Source organism: Leuciscus leuciscus, assembly GCF_965113295.1.
Source record: "Leuciscus leuciscus genome assembly, chromosome: 2".
Lineage (NCBI taxonomy): Eukaryota > Metazoa > Chordata > Actinopteri > Cypriniformes > Leuciscidae > Leuciscus > Leuciscus leuciscus.
In genome coordinates this window covers 53743377-53756334 of record NC_138726.1, presented here as the reverse complement: position 1 = coordinate 53756334, position 12958 = coordinate 53743377, and the positions used below count along the sequence as shown (strand labels likewise).

Here is a 12958-nt window from a genome sequence, read left to right as displayed (position 1 = left end):
TTTATATGCGTTTACCTCCCAGCGGGCACCTTGACGTCAATTTAACATCAATATGACATCAACACTGATGTCAAAATTACGTCACGAAATAGGTCAAAAATGAAAGTCATATTGACGTCAAAGTGTCAATGTCAATTTGATGTCAAGATTTTGACCTCTGCTGATTTCATTTTGATGTCATGCTTTGTTGGTATTTGATGTCAATTCAACATTTATTTGACGTCAAGATGTCATGATGTTGATCCCAGCAGGATATGGACTACAACGTCGGTCAGATGTTGGATTTTGCTTGAAAATAAAAGTCGGGTTGACGTCTAAATCCAATGTTTGTTTGACGTCAAGCTCCAATGTTGGGCAGACAGTCGTTGAATTTTGGTTGGAATAAACCAAACAAAAAGGTGAAATGCATGGCCGTACACTTATTACCAGCTTCACTTAAAACTAACCAGATTTACTTTATTTAATTTCCGGTTTAATGAAATCATATTTTGCATTTTAAAGTCACCATGATGGTGGTTAGCGTTTGCTTTAGTTGTGCTCTTGACCCTTGACTCTTTATTATAAAATTGTCTCTGGCTGCTATAATTGTGTGTTTATAAAGCACAATTGTTAGCTAAAAAAGCAAAGAGAAAATGAGATCAGGTGATGTTGGCTGTTTATTGATGATGACGATAACCTCATGTAATTGCTTGAATCCCTGATCTTATTCAGTGTCTAATGCTTTGATTATATAGGACTTGTGTTTTTAATGTTGTTTTATAATAGAAGCCATTTAAGTTTACATCATAAGAGCAATGTTGTTTATCAAATAATATACTTGATTTTAAAAACATTTAGTGCATTAAACTTCTTCCTCTACATTATTACTTAGCCATCAAGAATCAGTGTATGACTCTCAACAATGGTGACAATCAATGAAATGCTTCATGCTGCAGTGCATGCTGGGTACGACCAATCAAAACTCACCCATATCTCCCAGCATGCATTGCAACATTAATAAAATATGCAGCTGGATTTTTTGTAGCTTATGCTCAGAGTTGATCTGATTATCTGGATATTTTGTTTGATTGTCACCATTATTGAGATTCATATGCTGTTTCTTGATGTCTGTGTCTAAGTAATGTGATGTCTGATGTCTAAGTAATGACATAGATGAAAGGTTTTTGTGCACTAAATAGTTATTAAAATCAAGTATATTATTTGATAAACAGCACTGCTAGATATGCTGTAGAATCAAATGACTTCAATTATGAATAAAACCACAAGTCCTATATAATCAAAGCATTAGACACTGAATAAGATCAGGGATTCACGCAATTACATGAGGTTATCGTCATCATCAATAAACAGCCAACATCACCTGATCTCATTTTCTCATGGCTTTTTTAGCTAACAATTGTGTTTTATAAACACACAATTATAGCAGCCAGAGAAATTTTTATATTAAAGAGTCAAGGGTCAAGAGCACAACTAAAGCAAACGCTAACCACCATCATGGTGACTTTAAAATGCAAAATATGATTTCATTAAAACGGAAATTAAATAAAGTAAATCTGGTTAGTTTTAAGTGAAGCTGGTAATAAGTGTACGGCCATGCATTTCACCTTTTTGTTTGGTTTATTCCAACCAAAATTCAACGACTGTCTGCCCAACATTGGAGCTTGACGTCAAACAAACATTGGATTTAGACGTCAACCCGACTTTTATTTTCAAGCAAAATCCAACATCTGACCGACGTTGTAGTCCATATCCTGCTGGGATCAACATCATGACATCTTGACGTCAAATAAATGTTGAATTGACATCAAATACCAACAAAGCATGACATCAAAATAACATCAAAATGACATCAGCAGAGGTCAAAATCTTGACATCAAATTGACATTGACACTTTGACGTCCATATGACTTTCATTTTTGACCTATTTCGTGACGTAATTTTGACATCAATATTGATGTCATATTGATGTTAAATTGAGGTCAAGGTGCCCGCTGGGCTGTTGTATAAGGTAAACATGTTCATTTAAATTGTGGCCAACATTCCAAAATCATTATTGTGCACAAAGATGCATACATGTATAAGTGATACATATAACTGTATTACCTTGTTGTAACTTGGAAACATCTTCCTTGTCATATGACTCAACAGCTAATGCTTCTGTTTGTTGTTTGTCTTCAAGGTGTTCACTAGTGTCTTCAAATTCCTTGATTTTGAAAGTTTTTCAAGAATTAGTGGCATGCAAACTCAGGTCTGTCAAGCAGGGGCGGCGCCAGAGAAGTTTTAACGCAGGGGCTGAAGGGGTGCTAGATCATTGACTGGGAGCTGCGCAATTATAGGATATATATATACACTCACCTAAAGGATTATTAGGAACACCATACTAATACTGTGTTTGACCCCCTTTCGCCTTCAGAACTGCCTTAATTCTACGTGGCATTGATTCAACAAGGTGCTGAAAGCATTCTTTAGAAATGTTGGCCCATATTGATAGGATAGTATCTTGCAGTTGATGGAGATTTGTGGGATGCACATCCAGGGCACGAAGCTCCCGGGTGGTCCTTGTACTTTTTGTTCATTTCATTTCCTGTTTGGAATGGAATAACGAAAAATGAAAACCAGCTCGTTTATTCGTTTTTTAGTTTAGTTTAAAAAACGAAAAATTAGATTTTGGCCCGATTTTTCATTTTTCGTTTGTGGTTTACAAATCGGTTTATGGGTTCAATATTTCATTTGCACGTGTGGGCGGTGCTGAAACGCCCCTTTCATCTGATTGGTCAAAACGCTCCGCCTTCAGTAAGCTACGAGCTTTTCTTTCTGTCAGGCAGAATAACAGTTGAGTGCGGCACTGACAAATGCACTTTAATAAAATAATGTCTGAAACCAACACTCACTGTTAACTATGCACAATATTTGAAGCAGAAATATGTTGCTGGTCACGTAATTCGTGCTGCTGCATGCAACCCCAATAATGTGAGCCACAGTATAGCCTATGACAGATTATTTTAGCATGATGTATCTCCCATTGATAAATACAGTGCAAATACATCCGTCTTTTTGGATAAAAGGGAAGTGGAAATAAAAATAATAATAGGCTGAACTGTACCATGATAATATGTCCGTAACATGTAAGCCTACCACTCTCGTCTTTTATATAGGCTATAAATAATTTTGAAAATTGAATAGAAATAAAATTTATATTTATGAATGTAAGCATGTGTAGCCTACTCAGTTCACATGAAAAGAAAGAGACAGAAAAGAGAGAAGCTAGAATCAGTGAACGTACATTAATACTGACAAAATTACCAGGTTTGGGATTAATTAAAATCATGTAATTTGAAGAGCACGGCATAGGCTACCTTTCAAATGTTATTAGTTTTATTATAAAACTAATACAATTTTATTACATACTGAGTTTTCTTTATTATGTTGGCTTAAGAAAGCCAGCATATTTGAACATTATTATTATTATTTATTATTATTATGAGAAATTGACTCCGCCTAGAACTTTAATGCTTCACCAAACTCAGCTCAGACCTTCAGACTGGTCTGACTCGCTTATATATTTAAGTATCATACACAGATACGTGTAGAAAACACTTATTATCCTGTCGCTCCCTCTACTGGACAGCATTAAGTATTACGGCCTTCACTGCTCAGATAACGCAAGTCAAGGGGAAAGAAAGTCTGACCAGTTAGAAAATATATAAGCGAGTCAGACCAGTCTGAAGGTCTGAGCTGAGTTTGGTGAAGCATTAAAGTTCACACTGGTTTTTGCATTTAATGTTTGTCCATCTGGAACTTTTATTTGTCATGAGCTTTATATTTTAAGATTTAGCCTACTAAAAAAAAAAAAAAAAAAATGATTCAACAACACAAACTGTTTTTACTTGGCAAATTAGTTTTCCTTTCAAGTAGTCTATAGCTACTAGTACTATAGTAGTCTATATCAATCTATCTATCTATCTATCTATCTATCTATCTATCTATCTATCACTCTGTCTGTCTGTCTGTCTGTCTGACTGACTGACTGACTGAGCTTCCTTTGTGAAAAATAGCAGACCACCTTTTTTAAACTGTTATTTAAAACGGTGGTCTGCTATATTTCACAAAGGAAGCCCATTTGTGCGGTCGTTGGCGTTAAACGAGAAGGACATTCTGAATGTGAGCCTACTGTAAAATTAGCTGGCTTAAAATTGCGGATTGATCAGTGCAGAGTTATTCCAGACGCCTCCCGGTACTATTCGTATTGGAATTGTGTAATCACAGATTATGAACAGATGTTTTCAGAGGTGGACAAAGACAAAGTACACAATTTACTTACTTGAGTAAAAGTACAGATATACTGGTCAAATATTACTCGGTTACAAGTAAAAGTTGTAAAGACCGATTTTTACTTAAGTAAAAGTAGCCTACAGAAGTAATCGTTTTTAAAAGTAGGCTACTTAAGTATCAAAAGTAAATGTAAATGCTTCTTTTTTTTTTTTTATTGTTGCATTGTTGTGTGTAATACTTACAGTAGGCTACCTAATGCCTCTGAATCTATGCCTGCATTTCTACCCTCATATCAATATCAAATTTATTTCTAGAACACAGTTCCAGTAGTGGGATTTAATGTTTTTTGGCTTTTAGTATGAATATGTTTGCCTTACTGTTATCTATAAGCAAGTGTGCACCAAAACAAGGGCAAAATTCTTATTTAGAAGACCAAACCCAACGTTTAAAATGAAAATCAGTTTCAAGTACAGTAAAATCAAGTAAAGTACAGATGCTCAGAAAGTGTACTTAAGTACAGTACTCAAGTAAATGTACTTTTTTACTGTCCACCCGGATGTTTTACACAATAAGGATATTTTCCCATTGGGTTGTTGGGTTTTCATGTTTAATGGGAACTTTAGACATAATGATTTCTATACTGTACAAACTGTGTTATCCCCTAACTCTAATGTAACAGTTATGGGTATGTCATCTACGGACATCTAATATTACGGACATATTATCATGGTACAGTTCAGCCTATTATTGATTTTTATTTCCACTTCCCTTATATCCGAAGAGATATCTGAACTATTTGCACTGTATTTATCAATGGGAAATACATCATGCTAAAATAATCTGTCATAGGCTATACTGTGGCTCACATTATTGGGGTTGCATGCAGCAGCACGAATTACGTGACCAGCAACATATTTCTGCTTCAAATATTGTGCATAGTTAACAGTGAGTGTTGGTTTCAGACATTATTTTATTAAAGTGCATTTGTCAGTGCCGCACTCGACTGTTATTCTGCCTGACAGAAAGAAAAGCTTGTATAGCTTACTGAAGGCGGAGCGTTTTGACCAATCAGATGAAAGGGGGTTTCAGCACCGCCCACATGTGCAAATGAAATATTGAACCCATAAACCGATTTGTAAACCACAAACGAAAAATGAAAAATCGAGCCAAAATCTAATTTTTCGTTTTTTAAACTAAACTAAAAAACGAATAAACGAGCTGGTTTTCATTTCTCGTTATTCCATTCCAAACAGGAAATGAAATGAACAAAACGTACACGGACCCTCCCGTTCCACCACATCCCAAAGATGCTCTATTGGGTTGAGATCTGGTGACTGTGGGGGCCATTTTAGTACAGTGAACTCATTGTCATGTTCAAGAAACCAATTTGAAATGATTCGAGCTTTGTGACATGGTGCATTATCCTGCTGGAAGTAGCCATCAGAGGATGGGTACATGGTGGTCATAAAGGGATGGACATGGTCAGAAACAATGCTCAGGTAGGCCGTGGCATTTAAACGATGCCCAATTGGCACTAAGGGGCCTAAAGTGTGCCAAGAAAATATCCCCCACACCATTACACCACCACCACCAGCCTGCACAGTGGTAACAAGGCATGATGGATCCATGTTCTCATTCTGTTTACGCCAAATTCTGACTCTACCATCTGAATGTCTCAACAGAAATCGAGACTCATCAGACCAGGCAACATTTTTCCAGTCTTCAACTGTCCAATTTTGGTGAGCTCGTGCAAATTGTAGCCTCTTTTTCCTATTTGTAGTGGAGATGAGTGGTACCCGGTGGGGTCTTCTGCTGTTGTAGCCCATCCGCCTCAAGGTTGTGCGTGTTGTGGCTTCACAAATGCTTTGCTGCATACCTTGGTTGTAACGAGTGGTTATTTCAGTCAAAGTTGCTCTTCTATCAGCTTGAACCAGTCGGCCCATTCTCCTCTGACCTCTAGCATCAACAAGGCATTTTCGCCCACAGGACTGCCGCACACTGGATGTTTTTCCCTTTTCACACCATTCTTTGTAAACCCTAGAAATGGTTGTGCGTGAATATCCCAGTAACTGAGCAGATTGTGAAATACTCAGACCGGCCCGTCTGGCACCAACAACCATGCCACGCTCAAAATTGCTTAAATCACCTTTCTTTCCCATTCTGACATTCAGTTTGGAGTTCAGGAGATTGTCTTGACCAGGACCACACCCCTAAATGCATTGAAGCAACTGCCATGTGATTGGTTGATTAGATAATTGCATTAATGAGAAATTGAACAGGTGTTCCTAATAATCCTTTAGGTGAGTGTATATATATATATATATATATAATTGAACAAGCGCAACATTCAGTATTCAATCAAATATTCGTAAAGATTTATTATTATCAAAAATGTTATTTCAACATAATATCTCGTTATTTCGACAAAATATGTGTGCGTGCAACAAGCAAGATGTGCATTTGTAAAATCCGGTGACGCGTGCATTGATTTTCATTAATAAACTAGTGTTTTCTGTGTCCATGTCGCGTCGGCTGTTGGCGGTTGACGGTCGGCGTATTGGCGGTTGACGCCAAGTTGACAGTCGCCATATCCGTAGTGAACGCGCCTAGAGAGAGTAATGCACATAATTGATTACATAATCAGAGAGTAGCCTATTTCTTTTCGTTTTGAATTATTTCGTTTAAAGACATTTCAAGCTTTGTGTATTTGATGTATTTCTCATGTCTGTGAGGTAAACACTGAGTTTCGGTTAATTTATGATGAGATGCGCTCCAGTTAACATGCAATGCAAGTGACCGCGCGGGCGCCTCCATGTCATGATTATATTGCCTGCTATATTTTAGCAGGCAATATTATATCTTATTTATTAAATCCAGGCAATTGGTTGATGAAAAATTTATTAAAATTAAGATACAATGTATACAAAACGAAATTCACTTTAAAGAAAGGCTTTCTACAAAACAAAACTTAATAAAGTGGTCAAAATCATGTCTGACCCACATCTCCCGATATATTGCGCATCCTATCTTACCCGTGCTGTTCACTTTTCGACATAGATGGAAAAAATATAACATTATAATATTTTAATAAATATGAAACTAAATGCGCTTATTTAATGGCTACAACAGTATAGTAGGCCTACAGACTCTCTATTTGTACAAATTGCTGCACATTCATTTAATTCTGAATTTTCCACACATAAGTTGAAAGCCATTTGTTTAAATCAAGTTCACGGATAATTGTGCGTGCATTTATTAATCATTATGATACTAAAATCATAACAAAGTAGGCTATACTATGTACAAAAAATCAGATGAGCCCAGAATATGAAGGCAACGTTTAATTACATGTTAAGCATTTTCCTCCAATAGAAAACCATTATAAGAACGCTTAATGTGGCTTAATGCAGATTAGAATGTCCCCTTATTATGTCGAAATAACGAGATAGTATGTCGAAATAGCATATATTATGTTGAAATAACGACTTATGTCGAAATAACGACTTCCTATGTCGAAATAACGAGATATTATGTCGAAATAATGACTTCTTATGTCGAAATAACGAGATATTATGTTGAAATAACGACTTAATATCTGGAAATAACAAGAAAGGTTTTTTTTTTTTTTTTTTTTTTTTTTTTTTTTTTAAATGCGGTTCAGGGCTTCAATACAGCCTGAATATAATTGCTTCCATAAATTATTTTTGGGGGTGCTATCGGGGTGCTTTGGTCTTTCTTGGGGTGCTGAAGCACCTGCTATATAGCGCCTCCCTAGTGTCGCCCATGCTGTCAAGACTAAATTTTACTAAATAAAATGCTAATTGTCTGCAACTCTCTATGTTTAAATCGCTTTATTTGCAAAGAAATCTGCCTTATGAAAGAAAGAAAAAGTGCTTACTTTATCCTCACTGGGGCAGTCCATTTTTCTTGCGAGTTGATTGACACTCCTATAAGAAATCTGATGCAGATTTAATTACATAGTAGGCTATAAATATGATTCAGTAGAGTTATTAAAATGATGGCTTCATTTCAAAATTTCATTAAATAATCTCACATTGTATTTTGGATTTAAAGCTTTCTTAATGATTTGGTAAATTTCTATTAGCAAACCATTTTACTTCTATAATGTGATGTAGCCCTATGTGAAATTTACAACCAGAAATTGACTGAATCACGAAAAAATGTTGTGTAATAAACACAACCACAAAAATAATTTCTTAAACGACAAATATAACTTAACCACCAGGGATAAATCAGTAGCCTACCTATCAAACAGTTTGAACTAAGCGGGTAACGAAGATATAATAACTTTAAAACAGACCGCTATTCTTGCACTCGCATGAATTATCATTACCAGATTAACCAATTCTTGACTTTTGTCATTTGGGAACGATTCTATTAGCCGAGAATGAATTCACAATAACAATAAACACTATTAAATAAAGACGGTGATTCAGCAAATCTTATCGATTATTACTTACAGATTATCCACTTATCAAGTGGAGGAAAACCTCTGCCTTTGAAAGTCGTAACTCCAGATCTTCTTTTGACGGGGCGGGAACTCTAACCCAATTTATACCCTAAAAAGAGAGTGACTCACCCATAGACTGTAAAAAATATATGGACGACGCCCGTTCTCTCAAGAAGTCCTCGCTGCAGGATGATGTAAGCTGGATCAGATCCAACACGTACTGGACACTGCGGCTGGACTGCATGCAGGGTGGTGTGTTTTGGTGACTCATCATGCGCACTAGAAGAGAGTTGATCAGTGTTTTTTTTTTGTTGTTGTTTTTTTTGCCTTTGTTTACGTAGAAGATGTTGTTTTCCTGCTGTATGTCCTATCTTTGAATAAAAGTTATATAAAACAAAATATAAAAAAAAAGTTGATCAGTGATGTGATCAGTTTGTATATTAAACTTAAAATATTTTATTTATTTTTTTATGTACATGTCCTGCAGACACTGAACAGCAAATTAAGAGGAACCGTATGTACAGATCACTGGAAAAATGAGCCATTAAAGAAGGAACTCTTACCAGGCAAAATATCTTTAAGCACTTTTTTTTTTTTTTTTTTTTTTGACATCTGACAAGATTTCTTTTCTTGATGCTGTTATTATTTTTATATTTTCTCTTGAATGTGTACTGGTATGTTAAGCTGTTTACAGACCATATTGTATTGTGGCTTTAGGATTAAAATTACAGAGACAAATACTTGACTAATTTTGTCACAGTGTCTGGTTTTGTGTACCCCGGTTAACCACTAGAGGTCCCCTTCCCCCACGGTGTCATTCTCTCATGCACTACATTTCCCATCATCCTGTTCTGTCTATTCATTGTTCATTGCACACAGCTGTTTCCCGTCACCTTGTTAGTTTCTGTGTATTTATACCCTTGCTGTTTCAGTCCTTGTGATGGAGTCCTTTTTTAATGTCACTACACTTCTGGAAGTTTGTTTCTTGTTTGTTTCTTGTTTGTTTCTTGTTTGTTTCTTGTTTGTTTCTTGTTTGTTTCTTGTTTGTTTGTTTCTTATTTGTTTGTTTCTTATTTTCAGATTGACTTGTTTGGATTTTGACCCTTGCCTGGACTGGATTGTAGGGATGGGGAAATGAAGCCTCATGAATCACTGAGGCTTTCCCCTGACTGTTCCGGGAAAAGATTCAAAGCTTCGAGAGTGTCGAGAGCAGCGCCATCTGGTGGTTATTTAAAATAAAGCAGTCAGAAGCCTGTGTTAGAAGCTCTGGCAGATGAAGCAACCACAACACACTCCATAGTTTCAATGTTATGTGTACAAATAAAAACCTTTCATGTTTGTGTTTGATTTGTTCATTAAATAAATTATTTTACCCATTAAAGTGTGACAATTAAAATATAAAATGAGCTTATATGATTCAATAAGATCTAATGTAGGCTCTCTCTCTCTATATATTTCTCTCTCTCTCTCTCTCTCTCTCTCTCTCTACACACACACACACACACACAATGAATAAGGACATTGTCTGATAGGATCATCTGTTATTAAATGTGCTTATGACACTTGTTACTGATAGTGCTTAATCAACTGTAGGAATGACAGAAGGTTGATAAAGTTTTTAATTATTTTTATATTTTTGGATGTTGCCATTGCTCTAAATACAAACCCTCCACCAAACACCAACACCCCTCTCCCCTAATCCCACCCTAAACCCCAATACCAACACCAAATTACCTAAAATCACCAAAAAGTGCAAAGATTTTACAAAAACAAAAAGACACAACAACAAAAAATAATAGCCTAAGTAGCGAAAAATTTATTTTGCTTATTTAAATGTAATATATTGTTTAACTTTCAAAGTAGGCTACAACACATCAACCAGACTGAGGCAACGACTCGTTAAATACGATCTGGAGTTCGAGCCTTCTGACACCCAAAGCGAAACGCGCACGTGACTGGAGAGAAAGTGAGGCTTCGTTTGTCATCGATCACGTGACTCTAGTAAAACAATACACACTCCGATACGGGGCTTCACTAGAAATTGTTTCGCTTGTGTGATACGCGCATCGAAGCTTCAGTGTCATATGTAACATCACTACTGGATTGTGAGTACGGATTACCCTATTAAATACTGCATTTGGATCTACCCGTTGGTGTGTGTGTTCCGTGACACATTTTTGCTTCCACTCAACAGCAAATATGACCTGAATAAAATAAAATGGCTTAATTTTAAAATGTTCTATATACACGCATAAAAAAAATAAAAAAAATACTTGCGGTGACCACATGCTATTAATCAAAAGAATTAATAAGAATTAATCAAATTTAGGTTTAAAATCATGTGATTTAAAATTTACATTACATTTACATAAATTTACAAAAACTATTTTGCATGTATGTAGAGAGACTAGGATAACTTAATCACATTTATGTAAATAATTATTCATCAATAATTACTTATTACTATTTATCAGTACTACTACTGCACAGGTTAGAACATCATCTCAATACAATATTGAGCAAACTAATACCCTCAAAATTAATTGGTTAAACTTTTGTTTGAAAACCTTCTTTGTGGAATTTTATTCCTAATTTTATTTTTGACCGACTTGGGGGTCTCTCCCTGATTGGTCTTAACCCCAGTGACGGGTGGGGTTAGGGGTAGGTCATCAGACCAATCAGGGATGACTTCCCTAATGAATATTCACGAGTCTTCCCCTACCATCCTGGGGAAAAAAATATCGCGTCCAGATCGATATGGCGCTGACATCTTGGGGTTTGAGTCTGCGCAGTAGCGATTTCGGGACCAGACCTGTGCAGTTAGTGAGCAGGAAGTAAAGCCGCGAAATCAAGGCCCCGCCCTCACTCTCGGTGTGAAATAATTAATTATAGAAATTTAGATATTAAATTTAAAGCTCCAATCTCCTCAGTCCTCAGAAGATCCCGAAAAAAAGTCTGTTGGTGCTTCAGTGACTACTTCGCTCAGAGAACCTGTCAATCACAGCTGTCAATCATGACGTCACACCATCGTTTTTATAGCATCACGTAACTAACAAAAAAAAAAACTATTTTAAAAACAAACACTTGAATTTACATCAGCGTGATTAAAAACTACAGTAAATGACAGAAACCACCTTCGGAAAAAAGATATTTAAAGTGTAATTAAATTGTTTATTTGGTCTCAAGTCCCGTTGAATAACACGGGGAGGCGGGGTTTATGAACTATACTAGGACCAGTCACCAGGGGGCGATCGAGACGTTTTGGCTTCACTTTTCAGGGCTTGTGCGGCACGCTTGGGGGACTCGCCAGACTAAACCATTTAGGCAACTAGTCTATTTTGCAATAGTGTTTCACAGAACGTTCCCCTAATGTTCCCGTATGGTTCCCATTTGGTTATTTTTTTAGGAACCAAACAAGAACATTTTGGGAACGTTCCCTGTAGGTTATTTTTTTTTAAGTTCTATTTTCTTTACAAACCAATTAAAAGGTTGCAAATGTTTTGTGCTTTAACAGCAGTGATCAAATGCTTAATTACATGACTATTATCAGGCAGTAGAGGGCGCTCATTGATTGGCAAATTCTTTTTTTAGTTAATTAAATATTTGTGCAGCCGGTTTTCTTTTTTTTTTCTTTTTTTTAAAACAAGAACTATAATTAAATTTTTAAAAAATGATTATTGCAAAGATCGCTTTCAAAACCTTTTTTTTTTTTTTTCTTTAGCAGATCTCAAAATGAATAGTTATGTTACATTTGACATTGACAAAAAATTTAGTTTTTAGTGTTTATTTTTTAAATAGTGTATCAGACATAAAGGATGGTCATGCACAATGTTTTAGTGTTGCCTTACCATTTTCCTTGAAGGCCCCCAACATTGCAATCAGGTCTTAGCAAATTACCAGTCATTTTAAGAGTTGAATCAGGGGCCGGTTTAAGTTTCAGTTTAGTTTGCACCGATCCTGGGGTTTAGGTACCATGAAAGTGGCTTGGCTTTTAGCTGCGTTCATTGCCATAATAACTTGCACAGCTAACCTGCTCCGGGGCAGGTTATGTTCAGAGTTCGAGATCGCAAACTGAAATTGGACCAATCAGAAGCGAGCAGATGAGAGAAGTGACACATGTCTGACAAAACAAGTCACTCCCCCAGTTTCTCTTGATCCAAATTAAAGGTCACTAGTCAAGTCAAGTTTATTTGTATAGCGCTTTTCACAATACAG

General features: G+C 36.1%; 2 protein-coding genes and 1 long non-coding RNA gene across 5 annotated transcripts in view; 1 reads left to right on the top strand and 2 right to left on the bottom strand.

Moving 5' to 3' along the window:
* LOC309490540 (interferon-induced very large GTPase 1-like) overlaps nucleotides 1-8821 on the bottom strand; it is a 137417-nt gene extending 128596 nt beyond the window's left edge. Inside the window, exons 1-2 of one of the 2 annotated variants that reach the window (XM_082159772.1) lie at nucleotides 8754-8821; nucleotides 8171-8257 (exon numbers count right to left, since the gene is read on the bottom strand). In XM_082159772.1, the coding sequence (XP_082015898.1) occupies nucleotides 8171-8194 (24 nt within the window). In that variant the 5' untranslated portion in view covers nucleotides 8195-8257; nucleotides 8754-8821. The remainder of the gene's footprint in view (nucleotides 1-8170; nucleotides 8258-8753) is intronic. The other variant, XM_082159768.1, reaches the window with a different exon arrangement.
* Nucleotides 1-12958, bottom strand: part of LOC309490522 (interferon-induced very large GTPase 1) — a 79811-nt gene that overhangs the window by 21102 nt on the left and 45751 nt on the right. The gene's annotated exons all lie outside the window — the stretch shown is intronic.
* The window catches only part of LOC309490842, a 77425-nt gene that overhangs the window by 54471 nt on the left and 9996 nt on the right, over nucleotides 1-12958 (top strand). The gene's annotated exons all lie outside the window — the stretch shown is intronic.